The sequence below is a fragment of the Botryllus schlosseri genome, chromosome 14, assembly GCF_051294905.1.
Source record: "Botryllus schlosseri isolate E-star chromosome 14, Bs_hap1, whole genome shotgun sequence".
In the NCBI taxonomy this organism is placed as follows: Eukaryota; Metazoa; Chordata; class Ascidiacea; order Stolidobranchia; family Styelidae; genus Botryllus; species Botryllus schlosseri.
In genome coordinates, this window is record NC_137249.1 from 12,601,242 (window position 1) to 12,619,112 (window position 17,871).

The window sequence follows — 17,871 nt, forward strand, 5'->3', positions numbered from 1 at the left end:
ACCAGGTATATTATACCTCCTGAATTTGAGTGAGCTGGTCATTCTGTCAGACACTGCTAAATGGTTCGTGCTCTACTATCCTATATCCCTGGCCACTGCTTTTCCCCACAAAGCAACAGTTAATTGAAATACTTGTTTTTTAAAAGAAAACGTGCAAGAAGAAAACGTGCAACCACTAATAAATTGAAGCATTTCTATAGTTGCATAGGATCCAATATTGTCTAAATAAAGCAAATGTCTAATGCAGTCATCTTTTAAGTGAGTATGATGTCAAAAAATTCGCGGCAATGAAGAATACAAGCAGTGAAACAATCATAGACATAACAATAACAAAATGACTGATACTTGTTCCGATATCCAACCATGATCCCGAATCTTTAATCTGAAAGCAGACAACACAATTCATTTCAAGTATAACCAAGCTTTGCAGCTAAGCTGGACAGCAGAATGCAGCGATTAAATTTGTATAAGATGCACCGTGATGAGCACAGGCCCATATTGGCATATTAAAGTTCGCAAATGGAAGATCCATGAACAAATGTTTGCTATATTTCAAGTGATAGCTCGAATACAAATTATTCCATCGATGTAATGTAGTGATGGTGATACTTAGTCCCTTCATCTGTAGCTGAACCATTTGGTTAGCTCCTTGGTGAACACTGGTCATTGCACGGTTTAGAACGCCTCGTTGCACTATCTGGCAAGAGTGATGCTGCAGTCTAAAATCTATGCTCCACTTTAATCAACTAATATTAGCAATGAAAACTCAAAATTCAACGACTCTTACGTTCAGATCCAACATTTTATACAGCATATGCATTAAATTATCATAGCTCATACAATAGTGCGGATGTACATGTACATTGTGTACAATGCACAATTCATGACAAAACTCCAAGATAAATAAAACCACAATCGCGCGGCATTGCGTGCACCACACAATGCCCGGATACATATCTTATAGAAACTCACCATAAATACAAAATGCATTGCCATCACGTCTGATATTACCATGACCATGCAGCACAGCGTTTTTAATGGCATTCTGGTTGATAAGGCGATTCCACAAAACGAACAGGTAACCATCAAATAAGGCAGCAAAACCTAAACGAAAAATACATATGACCACTTGTCAAATATATGATAAGAACATGACAACGGGGCGCTTACCTTATAGGCTAAAAGTGCTCCCATTATAAAGGGGTTGAACACGGTGGCGAAAGGTAGCACAACACGGACGTCAAAACTGTTGATACTGGCTATATTTCCAACACCAAAAAACGCGTTTACGATGAGAAAGACCAGCATAAAACTTCTACGAATATCGCTGAAATTCGGTTCTCTCATTTCCCAATCCAAATCTAAAACAAACCACAATTTACATTATGACTAATAAACTGGCAATCCTGCACATATGTTCCACAGTAAATGCCATCAGCATAGTAATTATTGTATAGAACAGCAGGTACTTGGTCACTTGGGTCATAATATCCATAGCCTGAGCTTATACAACTTGAATAATTCATTGTTGGGATCAAGTCACTACCTTCGAGTCACGAGTCATTGCACATTTTGACTCGAGTCAAGTCAATCGATTTTTCGAGGAGACTCAAGTCAAGTCACTCGATTTTTGAAGATGACTCGAGTCAAGTCACAATTAAGTCATTGTATTTTGCTAGCTATTTGAAATACAGATTGAATGGTCATAGATTTAGAACCAATAAACGAATATAAAGTTAAATATACACGCAAGAAATCGCTGCAACGCTCAGCTGGGCGCCTATACGTAGAACTGCTAAACTACGTAATCGCATAGCCTCACTTCATAGTTACCAGCCAGAATAGAGAACAGAGAAACGAATTGATTAGATGCAATGCACTACCCATTTAGAAATTGATATGTTACAATTCAACCCTGCGCCAATGGTTGAGGACTATATAATATACCATATCCGAATTCAATTTTAGTAAAACAAGAAGTTTGGTTAAGATGAGAACAGAAATATATATTTTGCTATTAAATTACTTTACTACTTGTTTACGACAACGCAAGCTGTAAGCTTCGATCACCTCGGTTGTGGTCAGTTTATTTGTGAGAGAAATATGGAGGCTCAGTAAAACGCGCGATCATTGAATGATTGGTCGCTCTCACGGTTACACCAGCGTTTCACAAACAATCGGAACATATACAAGACAGCGATTTTTATCGACACCGATTGATTACTTGATGCCTTGAATTTTGCTCCGAGTCACGAGTCAATCCGCATTTCTGATACGCCGAGTCGAGTCAAGTCAAGACATTTTAGCAAAGTGACTCGAGTCAATTCAAGTCATACGATAAAGGTGACTCGAGTCAATTCAACACTGGACTAATTCCAGAATAATAGTTGATGAAACCAAGGTAATTTGTGGGGATTTTCACTATCAAAATGCACAGAGCCACTAGCAATACAGATATAATAATGCGAGTTGTACCCATTCCGCATTAAAACTTTGAACAGTTATGATAAGGGCACAATTTTACAGCATTTGTATGAGATCATCGAACACAATATCAAATAGAAATCTACCCGTTACCAACGACAAAAAGAAGTCAGGAACTTGATCGACTCACCCAAACTGACATTTTCTCGATGGAAATCCAGTTCCGCCAAGTTTTTACGCTTCTCCGAATCACCCATCAACTCATACTCCACGTGGATCCACGCGTGCATCGACGCACACAGAAAAACACAAAACAATGCATCATACGACAAACTCAGTATGATGGAAACCGACAGTTGCCAAACATAAATACTGTAGAGGCGATCGTAAAATTTTGTGCTGCTCACCACCGGGAACACCCAACTGGACAATAATATCGTCCAGCTCGCGATATGGACAATCAACGGAACAGTCCCGGTGTTAGATGACCAGTATGAGGTTAAGGCGACAAGCAACGATGAGAAGGTGGGTAAAATACATTGTACAACAGTAATTGAACTTGAAGTTTTCGACTTGAACGCTATAAATAGACACATGACAGTCCCCAATACACCTCCAAATAATACTAATCCCATATTGGGGTGCCTTCCGACAGTTGGCAAGTTGGGAAATATTGCAACGGCCCAGCATAATAGCATCCAAACTTGGTCCGCGTCGGACATGATGTCTCTTTTACTTGAAAGATGAGGAAGCACAGACAAAGCCAAAAGTCCGGGCGATAGAAACCTCCTGTAGAAAAAGCTTCCGATCAGAAGCCATATTCCTACAAGGCCGGCGAGCAGATATTTCAACAGTTTTCGCACAATATGAGGATCACTACGTAGTGCATTGAATACTGCTCTTACGATATACCGTTCGTCGCAAATCCAACGCCAAATTGGAATAGGCAAGAGACAATAAATGTAGTAGGTCCATGGAGATTTGAGTAACGCCAGCAAAGCGGCGACCGCAAAAAGCAGGCATGCGAACACAAAAGACAAGTAATCGAATCCGAAAATCGTTGGCGCGACCGTAGGTCGAAGTTTTAGAGACTGGCTTTGAATCACCGATATTTGTTTCATGCCGAGTATCACCGTCACAGCGATCCAACTAGTGAAACTACATAAGACCGCGAAATAGAGAAAGGTCCGATCATAAGTGTGGTAATAACGAAGCCCCTCCAGCGATAACTGTATGAGTTCTTTGCATTTTTGTATAGCATCGAGGTGACTTCCCTTCTGTAACAAATTCCTAATCTCGCGATCTCTCCAGGCGATATCACTACTTGATAGTTTTGAAAACGGCACGAAAAACGATTGAGAGGAGTGCCCTTTGACGTGTTGAAGTTTCACAGCAAATTGTTCTGCTATTTGTAAGGCGTTCAAACGCAGAAGTTCGATTTTATCTTCCTCAGCATCGGACAGGTACTCGGTTGGAAGATTTCCGACAGAGTTGACTGGATACGGCAGCCTCAGTATTGCTGACATCAACGCCGCGACATCCGCTTGCTCCACATCGTGTCCATTCAGTAATTCAGATTTCCACAATCTAAAATAAAGGATAGGACATTCATCAGCGAGCAATTACTAATAGCCTACAACAACTGCATTCTTATGCATATCGTAAACTACCAAAATATTACGACTGCGGGAGACGGTCAAAGGAGTCAGGATCTCCATTTTGGATCATACAATATCACCACATGACCGAGTGAAATGCTTTCAGTGGAAGCTGTTGCAACGATAGCGTACCATCGTTCTTTAGAAGTACCAAGCCATGCGTGTGATCCTGATGTAAGCCGTGCTCTTGGTCTGCTGTTGTTCATATTTAATTGGCATATTCAGTAATTGTTTACCTTTCTACAGGCATAATTAGTAATTAAGATCAATGATGTTAGTGCAGGATTGTTGCCGGAATAAATTGGTAAGATTTGCATTGTTAGATAGGACGCAGTAGGCTAGTATTGATTCTGTTTTTGTGTAACTTTTAGTTCACCGTATCACTTCCGTATTTCCACTGCAAAAAGAAGATTCATGCGCCTTGGCTTTAGTCGACGAATATATTGAAGGATATACAAGTGTGGATTTGGTTGTGGTACGCGTTGACTACCGGGAGCCTTGCTAAGTAATTCGAGTTGATCTTGAAGAGCCGTAATAGCTGTTACTCATTTGCGAAGAAGAACTATCCCTGCTTACCTGAGAAAATCTTCATCATCCTTTTTTGATGCTGCGTCCACCATGGGTTTGGGTGAGTTAACGCCTGCGCCCCAGACAACGAGGGGCGTCAGAGTTTCCGATGGATCGCCGGCGCCATGAGACCCTGGAAACAGTGGTGGGACAAAAAATTGAGCTACTGGACTGTCAGGGCCAGTCTTTCGGGTTCCTCTAATAGTGTGGTTGCCGCAGCAGACCAGGCACACGAAATGATTTGGTCGACGTTTTTACTGAAGGTTGCCTTTCCTGCAGCAACTTTACCTATTTACCCGGTATTGGGACCGGCACTGGTTTTGTTTGATAGCAGAGGAGCTTAGAGGAGACAGACAGAGGGAATCAAACCTATGATTTGTGAGACCAGAGGTGAAACCACCAATTAATTTACTTCTACATGTGTACCAAGACCAACGTTGACTACTTTCGCCACTTACACTGACCACTGAGCTAGGGTGGCTGTCCTTTGATACTTCTAATCATTGTACCAATTTGACAATTGCCAATTAGAGCCATTAGTCTTAATTGGCTGCAATAGTTGACTATAATTATTTTAGTACTGGTAATGCACAATTGTATCTCACCCCAGTCGGTCATTCCGTGGTCGGCTGTGAATACATATGCTGTTTTGCCGTCGTTGTCGTAGAATTCATTCAAGTCTTCAACCACCTTCGATATTCCGGCATCGACCAGTTTGATATTATCCAGATACCTCCTGGAGCAAAATTGCAAACTTGAGCTGTCGGCCATTATCTGTATACTGGCCGTTTGATAACTTACATCGATCTTGGTTTATGAGCGTGCCCGTTGCTGTCGATGCCAAGCAGGTGTAAGAAGAATATGATTTGATCCTGGTCGAGTTTCCGAGCAAGAGATTCGTTTTTGCGAGCATTGGATAAAAACTCGTGGAATCGATTGAACACCCAAGTATCAAGTTTGGACGAATCCTTGTCGGAAAATGATTCGGTGTCGCTATGGTAACAGTGAGTGTGCACGTGACTTCCGGACGAACCTAAATCCGAAATTTGTGCTGACTGATCGCATCACATTGCAATGCTTCAGATTGCAGCTACAAGTTAGTGTGGCATGGCATATTACACAAAAATTTAAAAGAAACACTTCTTAGAAGCACTCAGTTTATAGTCTGCTTGCTCTGGCGACATTTTCAAACCACAATTCTATCAGTTTTTCAAGCCTACTAACTTTGCCAAGCAGAAAGCAGGGTTGTAATGACTCCGGTCATGAGTCGACTCGAGTCGACTCAAGTTGCGATTTTTTGGCGACTTGACTTGACTCTCAGAGTCATTTTTTCAAAATGCGTAAAATGGCTCAACTCGAGTCGATGTACATGACTCGAAACTACGACGGCCAAGGCGGAGGGTCGTAAACTTACCAAATTATGGGTATTTCGTCTATCAGTCAGACTTAGTTAATATGGCCAGAAACTGTCAAGAATGGGGGAAATTACTATATACTACATTATGAATGCTAGCCGTTCTATATCACAGAGTTGAAAAAAGTGGCTTGAACTGAAAACTGAACATAATGACTTGGACTCGAGTCAAAACACTATGACTCGGACTCAACCCTCTACTAGCCAACTCGGACTAAGACTTGACTCGGTGGTGAATTGCACAAGACTCGACTTGACTCAAGTGAAAACTATAAAAGTGAGATTGACTAGTGACTTGGACCCTTGGGACTTGGTTACAACCCTGGTAGAAAGTAACGTTTGGATCAATCAGACAATTTACGTTTAGTCACAAAGATGCAATCTTGCAATTTTCGAAAGTAGACCGTCACCTGTCTACTGCTAAGAGTATCTGAAATGTGATGCATAAAAAAATCTACATTTTAAAACTGCACGAGTATTTTCAGATTATTTATGTACTACTTAGCTACTATAATTTACTGTAATCACTTGAAATTAAGCGTAAATTTACGGCATTCCTTCTACTTCTACTCAAGTAGGCATACTTCGACCGCCTTTGGAAAACAGTACATCAATTAATCATGTACTCAATACCCTTTGCAAACATCGGTAAGATGTCCGGACTTCCCCACGACCAGGTTTCTCTGCTCTGGTTAAACACGCTGTCAAACTCGACGGGATTCTCCTTCCATCCCTTCATCACCGCACTTACATCTTCGTAAAATCCCGCGATGAGCGCAACGTGCCCGGGCCTCGATTCAGTGGGGATGTGCGTGTGAGAAATGCCCCAAGTCCCGTTGTTTTTCATGACGCCCCTGAAATAGGATATGACTTGAGTCCGGAGATTAAAAACAAACAGACATGAGATTCAGAGAAAGAAATCAAATGGCCTCATTTTTCAGAAAGTGAAGATCAATGGAATATTACTCTCTCTATCACACATGTTCAAAAGAGGATATTGAGTATAAGTTTACAATTAGCATCAGAACATTGGAAGAGCTAAAGATAATTGTAATCAATCACCAAAGAGTGGAGGAACCGCATATTTGTATCTTTACTACACAGAAGACATGTTTTCAGAGTGCTGACATTCACTATGATTCAAAGGCATGTTGATGGCATACATGTAAGGCGCATGCTGATAACGATAACATACAAGCTATATCATTCATGCTCAATTGTGTATAGACATATTAATACAATCCAAATTTTAGATAACATGATCTGACATTGTATTTGCATAGTTTATATTGTCCCTAAAATTTGATCACTTTAACAGACTCATTGTACCGCAAATATTTAAGAGAAGATGAAAATCCTAAAGTTATAGTCAACTTACTTCAGAAACGGAACAAGATTTTCCGAAGACTTGGAAAAGAATGATTCGGCTCGAAGACCATCAGCCACGAAGAGCACCAATCGCTTGGCAACTCTACTAACTTTATTACCGACAACAAACGACGTCACACCTTGCACCAGTGGCGACGTGAAGTAGATATCAAACACTGAGGCAAACAGCACAAAATGCACCAAGATACTGCATGATATAAATAATCCGAATTTCATACTATGGAAAGTAACTGTAAAATGAGTGATACAGACTGATTAGCAGGTCAGGAACTATAGCCTTATAGGCAAAATAGGTCATAAATTTTCCAGCCATAAATTATTACAGATAACTAACCTACGGCTACCAGGCTACGGTAGGTTAGTTATCTAGCTAGGCTAATAAATGAATATAAATCAGAGTATCAATAAACCGACCAGCTATGGATTACTGTGCTGTTTTACTTTTCATCCACTGTACTAATTGTTGCAAAAACTGTGCATTCAAACATGACTTATTTTATCAAATCGTACTAGCTACTTCATAAAATTGTTAGGTTACTTGATTAAAGGCTGCACACCAAATTTGGTTAATTCCAACCAGTAGCTGCATTGCTACAGAAGAAAGCTTTATTTATTACATGAAAATGAATTTTAAAAATTTGCAAAATTTTCACATCACCATCACCCAATGACTTTGTTAGGTTGTCTATAGGAAAGATGCTCACCAAATTTGGCTCAATTCCAGCCAGTGGAAGTCTGGAAGAACTGGAATTTGAATAAAATAGTATTTACGGTGGGCCGACCTATAATTTGCCACCGTAAATACTATTTTATTCAAATCCAGATTTTTCGACGGCAATAACTCCGCTTCCACTGGTTGGAATTGAGCCAAATTTGGTGAGCATCGTTTCTATAGACAACCTAGCAATGTCATGACTCATGGGGTGAAGAGAAAATTTCTAATTGTTTCAATTTATTTTCATATAATAAATTAAAAGCTTTCTTCTCCTGCAGCAATGCAGCTACTGGTTGTAATTGAACCAAATTTGGTGTGCAACCTTTAATTAGGTAACCTAACAATTTTATCAAGTAGCCAGTACAATTTGAGAAAAGATTCATTTTAAAGACCCTTGCTCACACTGGGCTACTGTGCATGCCTCTTCTCTTTTTCGCCAAGGCCAAGGTGGGTGTCTGATTTAAAAGACTACTCCAAATCGTTTCAACTCCTTCCTATCTTTTCATTTTATCGCAGTTTTGTGATGTTTTGAAATGATGAAAATATTAATAAACTGATACTATCTAACTCCGCAGGTTTGGTTAGTAATCTAACTAATCTTCCAATCTATAACCAAACCATAGTGTCCTATATGGTGTCGACACAAGCAAATCTCACGGTTCAATGAAATTGTAACACGTCACAATTTCCATTTGGCTACAGGCAATAGACACTTACGTGACCTTTGACACGAACCAATCAGGTTGCAGCAGGATGTAAACAAAGAACAAGCCCGGGCAAGCTTACTACGAGTTCTTATGAAAAAGGTTGAAAAATGGAGGTTTTAAGCAAGATTACGTTGAATTGGGGATGACTGGCCCTAATGAATAGTAATAGCGTAGAGCTAGTATGTAGTTGCAGCTTTTAATCTAGGATGAACATGAATGGTGGCAAGTACGCACCAGCGTGCTGTGTCCAAATACACGGGTTTTTGACAACTTTTCGGATTAAGGGACGATTGTTGTATACTATACTATAGGATTGTGGTAATGCATATTTTGACGATTTCATAGGCTCCAGGTCTCGAGCAAAATTTTCAAGCATATCTCATGTTCAGAGATATATATACTATGAAATATAGCTGCTTCCACACATCACAATTTTTGTGTATTTATTATGAAACTTGAAAGCTATGGAGATTCTATCGAATTTATGGATTTGAGTGGAACAGCATCTTCTTCTAACACCGCGGAGAAAGCTTCGAAGTCTTTCATGGAGCGCTACGCACCAGTGTTGGGATGACTCGAGTCATGACTTGACTCGAGTCAGACTCGAGTCACCTTTTTCGCATGACTTGACTTGACTCGAGTCACTTTGCTAAAATGACTTGACTTGACTTGACTCGGCGTATCAGAAATGTTGGTTGACTCGTGACTCGGAGCAAAATTCACGAGTCAATTTCAAGTCATCAAGTAATCGCTGTCGATAAAAATCACTGTATCTTGCATGTTCGGATTGTTCGCGAAACGCTAGTGTAACGCGTGAGAGCGACCAATCATTCAATGATCGTGCGTTTTACTGAGCCTCCATTGTTCTCTCACAAATAAATTGACCACAAACAAAGTGATCGAAGCTAACAGCTTACGTTGTCGTAAACTAGTAGTAAAGTAATATAAAAGAAAATTATCTACCTTAACCAAACCTCTTGTTTTATTGATTTTGAATTCGAATATAGTTTATATACTCCTCAACCATTGGTGCAGGCTCGAATTGTATCATATCAATATGTAAATGGTTAAAGGGTAATGTATTGCATCTTATCAATTCGTTTCTCTATTCTCTATTTTGGTTGGTAACTATAAACTGAGGCTACGTATATATGAGCGATACAGCGCCTTCTTGGGTGTATATTCAACTCTATATTCGTTTATCGGTTCAAATAAATCAATGACCACTCAATCTGTATTTCAGACAGTTAGCGAAATGTAATGACGTAATCTTGCCTCATATTACGAAAAGGCAACTTGACTTGAATTTTGACTTGACTCGTGACTTGACTTGACTTGACTTGACTTGACTTGACTCGAGTCACCTCCAAAATTCGAGTGACTTGACTTGACTCGAGTCATCTTCGAAAACCGATTGACTTGACTTGACTCGAGTCAAAATGGCGCAATGACTCGAAATGACTCGTGACTCGAAGGTAGTGACTTGATCCCAACACTGCTACGCACACGATTTAGGGATAAAGATTGAGGAGACAATCCACTCTTTTTGGAAGCAATATTCTAGTGAACAGCCAATGTTATCGCAACTTGCGGAAAAGTGAGATAACACACTCAATGGAAATACACGTTCTCGGAAAATCCATTATTGATTCGTCTTGCACTTGTAAGACAGGGTAAGTAAGGAAAAAGACATTTTTTCAGAGACTCCTGCAATAGATATTTTAACCATGATTTATTTTCATATTAGGTTCTGATATATGCTCTCATGCATATGCATTGATTAAGACAATCCAGCACCTGAAGCTAAAAGGACTACATTGTGATTTGCATCAGCATCAGTGAGCTCCATTGTGATTGACAAGCAATCTCTCCACCGTACTCGCAACCGATCAACTCCTGCCTCAAGGTAGATTTTGGTGTATCTGGTGTCTTCAGTTTTATAACATTCCACCAAACACAAATAATCCTAGAACATTTTCTTCTGGAGAATTGTTCATTCAACAAATTGGGCATCTAAATAAGCTTCAATGCACACCACTGGAATATCTAGACATGCACTGTTGGTACAGACTGACCTTGGCACCGCGCAAATACGATCCGTAGCATGCTATTAGGCATTACGATATTCACAATGGAACTGAATTTGCACAATTGCCGAGTATGTTGCGTCATTCATTTTTAATTTTCAATCTTGAATTAGAGTATGCAATTAGTCCGTATTTGGTTAGTTGTGATACACAATGCTGCATAGTATGACACCGAACAAAATTTTATACTCCTTGATTCTTCCGATCAGCTGTTCAATATGAATACGTTCTCTCGCCATCTTTCTTGTTGTGGAACAGTCTTGCTCAGGCATTTGACGTTGTGTAAATCATGTGCAGGAATATTTAAATCTAGATTCAATTTCTTGATTTCAGACTCAATGGTGAATCCCTTTTCTGCCATGATAGCATTGCCTGGCTCACCACAGCTGAACTCCATCATTTTCTTGCATTTCTTGTCGAATCCACATATTTAACTAATATTTCGATCTGAAATGCTCCCTGTGAACAGTTCCTGCATAAAAGTAAGTGTACCACAATCCATCAATCCTTTCAAAGTTGTATGTGATTTATTGACAGTCAATAATCATTCTAGATTTGAGAAATCATGAATGAATGCAAATGGTGCTTTTTTACGAACCACATATCTCCATGGCCAAATCGCGATTTAATGAAGCAGTTACATGTGGCTGAACCAATTGTTTAATAGTAAGCTTACAGCAATACCATAAATTTGACGTCAGTAGGATAAGTCGGACAATTCAGAAAGAATTTAATGTAGTCTAGCATAAAATTTCAGCTTCTCCGCATCTTTTGACATTATGATGCTCCTCTGAGAACTGAACTTCACTGGCAATAATTGTCCGTCAATTTGTAATTTTCCTGGACGAGTTTCCTGTTTTGTGCTTCTATACTTCTTCCAGAAATTTGATTTTCTTGCGTTTTATCCATCGACTTCCTCTTTCTGCAGCTTCATAAAAGAAATCCATCAAGCCTGCACAAAATATATAATATGTTTATTTTACAGAGCAATACTGCTGTGCAAGCACGTATCAAGGCGTACTCGTCCGACTCATGCAACGTATCACCGCTACCAATTTCAACCATTCATCTCATTATTGAATATATATTGCTCTCAACAATTTCAATACATTACACACCATCAAGCAACAAGACTGGAGTGGAATAAAACTAGACACACACCAAGTCGATTGTGGCATCAAGTGTGACTGCATTTCAGATTGGACTCATTTTGAAACACAGAATTGTTTCGTCTAGATTATGTCACGATTCAATTTTTGGTACAATAATAGATATTTTATTTTATTAATAAAATGAGAATTCAGATGACTACAAGGAAGTCCACATGCCTTTATCCAGATTTTACATTCTTCCATGCATGTTATTGGCTCTGGGAAAGGTAAAAGCACACACTAGGAACGGTCTGGGTAACCATCTCCATATTACACAGGCTATTAGCACAGTGTTTATCCGGCATTTATCCTGATTCAACACACGAGCTAGATTTCAGCTGGGAACGGATCATGTTGCCTAACATATATCATATTAATATGATCATTGAATATACATACAGGTGTCCAGTGTAACAGTAATTTGCTAGATAATGATACAGACTTTAGACTGTACTATACACGAATGTCGATTCCATAAATATAACGCCAAGCCCACATAATGGATACCACACATATCCTGACTCAAGATTCCTCTAATACATGCTATTCGGTACGACAATCCTATAGTATACGACTAAGGATAATACAGCAATAGTTGCTTCATCCGAAAAGTTGTCAGAAATTCATTCATTTGGACATACCATGCTGATGCGTGCTTGCCACCATTCATGCTTATTGTAGGTTATAACACTGCAAATACATACTAGCTCTACGTTATTACCATTCACCAAAGCCAGCTATTCCCAATTCAATGTGATTTTGCTAAAAACTTATATTTTTCAACCCTTTCCCATAAGAGCTCATAGTAAGCTTGCCCGGGCTTGTTCTTTGTTTACATCCTGCTGCAACCTGATTGGTTCGTGTCAAAGGTCACGTAAGTGTCTATTTGACGGTTATCTTTGACCGGCTTGCCGAGCAATAAATTTAATGAATCGGGTATCAATCGAAAGCTGACTCTGCACTGATTACGAAAATATAAATTTTATTCCACTCATGGCCCTGGAACCCCCACAATCAGCCCCAAATTATTCATTGTCGAGTAGATTGGCAGTGTGACGCAACAATGCTGTCTGGCGAAACGAGAGAGAAACTCAAGAGCAAGGATGCGGCCGAGCAGCGAGAGTGGGATCAGCTGACGTCGCGGCAATAGCTATGTGCAATCGCGTCGCAGAGAAACGCTGCGCTCTTGATACTTTTTCTATTTGCTTCGGTAGAAGCGAGCACGCCTTATCAGCCTTTCCTTGACTTTTAAGGGTAGAACTGGGTCCACAGAATGTATTAGGGCCCTACCAATTTTCGCGCATTATCCTCCAACTGATAGAGATATTTAGGCTACGTCTAAATTGTCTACATTGAATATGTCACATTATTATGAATTATGATATCGATTGCCTTAGCCCGCTAGTTGCGTAGGGCTCCAGAGACGCGTGGCGCTGTTGATACTTTCTATAGGCGCTTGACTAAAAGCGAGCACACATTACCAGCCTTTCCTTGATTTGTAAGGGTAGAACTGGGTCCACAGAATGTATTTGGTCCCTACCAATTTTCATGCAATATCCTTCAGCTGATAGAGATATGTAGGCTACGTCTAAGTGGTCTACATTGGATATGTCAGATTATTATGATATCGATTACCTTGGCCCGCTTGTTGCGTAGGGCTCCAGAGATGCGTGGCGCTGTTGATACTTTCTATAGGCGCTTCGACAAAAGCGAGCAGACATTACCAGCCTATCCTTTATTTGTAAGGGTAGAACTGGGTCTACAGAATGTATTTGGTCCCTACCAATTTTCACGCAATATCCTTCAGCTGATAGAGATATGTAGGCTACGTCTAAGTGGTCTACATTGGATATGTCAGATTATTATGATATCGATTACCTTGGCCCGCTTGTTGCGTAGGGCTCCAGAGATGCGTGGCGCTGTTGATACTTTCTATAGGCGCTTCGCTAAAAGCGAGCAGACATTACCAGCCTATCCTTGATTTGTAAGGGTAGAACTGGGTCCACAGAATGTATTTGGTCCCTACCAATTTTCACGCAATATCCTTCAGCTGATAGAGATATGTAGGCTACGTCTAAGTGGTCTACATTGGATATGTCAGATTATTATGATATCGATTACCTTAGCCCAGGGCTGGCCAACCTTTTCAGCCAAAGGGCCACATTCGATTGACGAACTGTTGCGCGGGCCACTAGCCGCGCGAAGCGCGAATTTTTTTTTGTAGTTCACAGGTCAATAATATTGTCACCTGACTATATGCGGGCCTGCTGTATATCGCTGGGCTCAGTTTGCAAGGACTGGGCTATTGGCGTTTGGACATATTGATATCGAAAGTTTCGACCAACATGCGTCAATCATTTTGTGCCTAGATTTCATAGTCGACGGTCTTTCTGCGAGTGCAAACGCAAAGTCGCATATGTTGAACGACACTCTGTCTCGTAATCGCGAATATAGTTAGATTCAATCTGATGCATTAGACGTTCTTTCAATTTCACAAAGGAGCAACAATATTAAAAGCAAGAAATCGCAGTGACAATATGTTGCGCGAAGCGTGCAGAAAATTTTTACTTTTGATAAATCTATCGCAAATTATTCTGCTATATTGTAGTCTAAGAAGATCTACCAAAATGTGACTGGCTCATGAATCTGCCAATGCGTTGGAACTGATATTTTAGTCATTTCATCTCAAGTGTTTACGGCTAGACTAATCAAATTTTTGGTTGACCTCACAAGTTCACAATCTGTACAATCCATTTTTGATAACATTAGAAATTTCGGAAATTACCTCGCGGGCCACTCAAAACCTTCTCGCGGGCCACATGTGGCCCGCGGGCCACGGGTTGGCCGGCCCTGCCTTAGCCCGCTTGTTGCGTAGGGCTCCAGAGATGCGTGGCGCTGTTGATACTTTCTATAGGCGCTTCGCTAAAAGCGAGCACACATTGCCAGCCTTTCCTTGCTTTCTAAAGGTAGAACTGGGTGCACAGAATGTATTTGGGACCTACGAATTTTCCTGCAATATCCTTCAACTTATAGCGATCCTTCCGTCTAAGCATAGTGTCCTATATGGTGTCGACACAAGCAAATCGCACGGTTCAATGAAATTGTATCACGTCACAGTTTCCATTTGGCTACAGGCAATTTGACGGTGATTTTTGACCGGCTTGCCGAGCATTAAATTTGATGAATCGGGTATCAATCGAAAGCTGACTCTGCATTGATTACGAAAATATAAATTTTATTCCGCTCGCGGCCCTGGAACCCCCACAATCAGCCCCCAATTATTCATTGTCGAGTAGATTGGCAGTGTGACGCAACAGAGCTGTCTGGCGAAACGTGAGACTAGCTCAAGAGCAAGGATGCGGCCGAGCGGCGAGAGTGGGATCAGCTGACGTGACGGCAATAGCGATGTGCAAACGCGCCACAGAGAAACGCTGCGCTGTTGATACTTTTTCTATGCGTTTCGGTACAACCGAGCACACACCAGCCTTTCCTTGACTTGTAAGGGTAGAACTGGGTCCACAGAATGTATTAGGGCCCTACCAATTTTCGCGCAATATCCTTCAGCTGATAAAGATATGTAGGCTACGTCTAAGTAGTCTACATTGGATATGTCAGATTATTATGATATCGATTGGATTAGTCCGCTTGTTGTGTAGGGCTCTAGACTCTAGAGACTCATTGCGCTGTTGATGGCTGGTGTCAGTACTTTTTACAGTCGCTTTGGTTAAGTGTGAGAACACATTACCAGCCTTTCCTTGACCTATAAGGGTAGGACTTGGTCCGCGAATGCAGCAGGTAAAATGTCGATCAAAGGTTTTCAGCAGGGGTGTCGAACTAAACTGGGGTCGCGGTCCGGATGCAATCCTTCATTAGATAGCTTGCGGACCGGACCAGTCAAATGATTCGAAAATGTTACCAGTTACCACCAAATCCTTATACCTTTGTTTTTCACAGGAATGCTCAATTACCAAGCCTAGGCCTATATATCCCTTGTCAGGAATATAGGAGATTTAACTAAATGGTGACGTCGGAATTTGGTTCATCATTTTTCAATCTTTGGTTCATCATTTTACAATCACGATTCGGATTTCTCTGAATGCCGGAGACCTTTTGCGTCAGAAGTAATACAGCAGTATCATTGCCTCAACGCCAGCTGAGCACTCACACTCGCTGCGCAGCCACTCATTTGCTCCTAAGCTACGCTCTCGTTTCACCAGACAGCATCGTTGCTTCGCTATGCCTCTCTCCATAACAATGGAAAATCCGAGATTGATGGTGGGGGTTCCAGGGCCATGAGCGAAATAAAATTTATATTTACGTAATCAGTACAGCGGCAGGTTTCAATTGACACCCGTTTCATCAAAATTGATGCTCGGCAAGCCGGTCAGAAATTACCGTCAAATTGCCTTTAGCTAAACGGAAAGTGTGACGTATAGCAATTTCACTAAGCCGTGAGATTTGCTTGTGTCCACACCATATAGGACACTGTGCAACTTAAACGTAATATTGGAGTCTTTTTGATACTAGACATTTATATGTATGGTTCTATTGAAGTTTCTGCAAGAAGATCGCGAAGTCCTGTTAAATACCACTAACCTGACTGATTATTCTGCATATTTGCAATAAACGCGAGTTAGCTATTTACTATAGCCTCTATTACACTGTCAAGTGTCGCTTAGTTGCAATTTAACGAAGTTTGTTAAGAAGTCTCCGCAGCTTTCGCATATAGCTTGTCCGAAAGGAGTTGCAGGGTGTCAGTATCAGTTTGTTAATATTTTCATCATTTCAAAACATCACAAAACTGCGATTCAATGAAAAGATAGGAAGGTTCCGAAACGACTTGGAGTAGTCTTTGAGATCAGACACCCACCTTGGCTTAGGCGAAATAGAGAAGAGGCACGCCTACTGAATCAAAAGCAAAGCATAGAGAATATTAAAGGCAAGCGAACAAATGAGATGGCATGTGGCGTAAGGCTAGATCGATATGTTGGGTCGTGGTCCGGTAATCCTGAAGGCTACTTTTAGACAATTTCTTTATACTAGGGCAAAATTTAAACTTCAGCAAAATTATGTACCGTTAGGTCAAAAAATTGTCAAAATTGTTCACAGAGTGAACATTTTTTTGCAACCTGCATTTAGTTTGTGGTAGATGTTTGCACTGTCAATGAACCGGCCTATATAAGGGCTATGGATGAACTTATCATTTGACATTTACAGCTTGTAAACCTACTTTATACACCTGCCGTTGTAGACGGCAAATACAAATAGGTTGACATGGTGTTATGCTTAACGTACCGCAATATCCTTTCTGAAGCAAAACTGCGTGAGCATTGGTTCTTATATAAACGATGAAAAATTGTGATGTAGACGACATTGTCAGAATGAAACAGCACGGTGTGTCACCAGCAGTGTACGCACAACTTGAGTGTTTCCAGTCCACAACTGCTGCTGTTTAACGTTCTTTCTCGATTCTTGGCAAGCTACTTAGTAAGGACAGACACTTTCTACTCGCGAATGTAGGAAAGTATAGGCTATCTTTCATTGTATTACAACAGTGGTCGGGAACCTATGGCTCGCTAATAGGGCTGGGCATTATGATTCGAGTACTCGAATCTGAATCGAGTATTAATTGTGATGATTCGAGTCGAGTAGTAAAAGACGATATTTTCGAGTACTGGAATTATACGCTCCTCGTCACTGGAAGTTAATTTAACAAAGAGGATTATGGTTTCGACAGTAATTTTCACTGTTGAAGCCTT

General features: G+C 40.6%; 1 protein-coding gene and 1 long non-coding RNA gene across 5 annotated transcripts; one reads left to right on the forward strand and one right to left on the reverse strand.

Moving 5' to 3' along the window:
• Positions 1–155: 155 nt before the first annotated feature.
• LOC145455334 (GPI ethanolamine phosphate transferase 1-like) lies at positions 156–7,890 on the reverse strand. Of its 3 annotated transcripts, none has more exons than XM_080333297.1 (9): positions 7,442–7,890; positions 6,697–6,917; positions 5,451–5,682; positions 5,255–5,385; positions 4,659–4,782; positions 2,615–4,011; positions 1,171–1,361; positions 973–1,104; positions 156–697 (listed from the first exon to the last, which is right to left on the reverse strand). In XM_080333297.1, exons 1-9 carry the CDS (start codon positions 7,666–7,668, stop codon positions 431–433), a joined length of 2,922 nt encoding a protein of 973 aa, XP_080189423.1. In that variant the 5' UTR covers positions 7,669–7,890; the 3' UTR covers positions 156–430. The 3 variants fall into 3 exon arrangements, with proteins under 3 accessions (XP_080189423.1, XP_080189425.1, XP_080189424.1); XM_080333299.1 differs by having other exon boundaries at positions 156–382; positions 7,442–7,886; XM_080333298.1 differs by having other exon boundaries at positions 656–1,104; positions 7,442–7,888.
• A 2,331-nt stretch (positions 7,891–10,221) lies between these two features.
• On the forward strand, positions 10,222–12,758 carry LOC145456256 (uncharacterized). Of its 2 annotated transcripts, none has more exons than XR_013920547.1 (3): positions 10,222–10,547; positions 10,622–10,780; positions 11,295–11,344. It is a non-coding gene; the product is annotated as an uncharacterized LOC145456256 (long non-coding RNA). The 2 variants fall into 2 exon arrangements; XR_013920546.1 differs by lacking the exon at positions 11,295–11,344 and adding an exon at positions 11,947–12,758 and having other exon boundaries at positions 10,223–10,547.
• Positions 12,759–17,871: the final 5,113 nt, after the last annotated feature.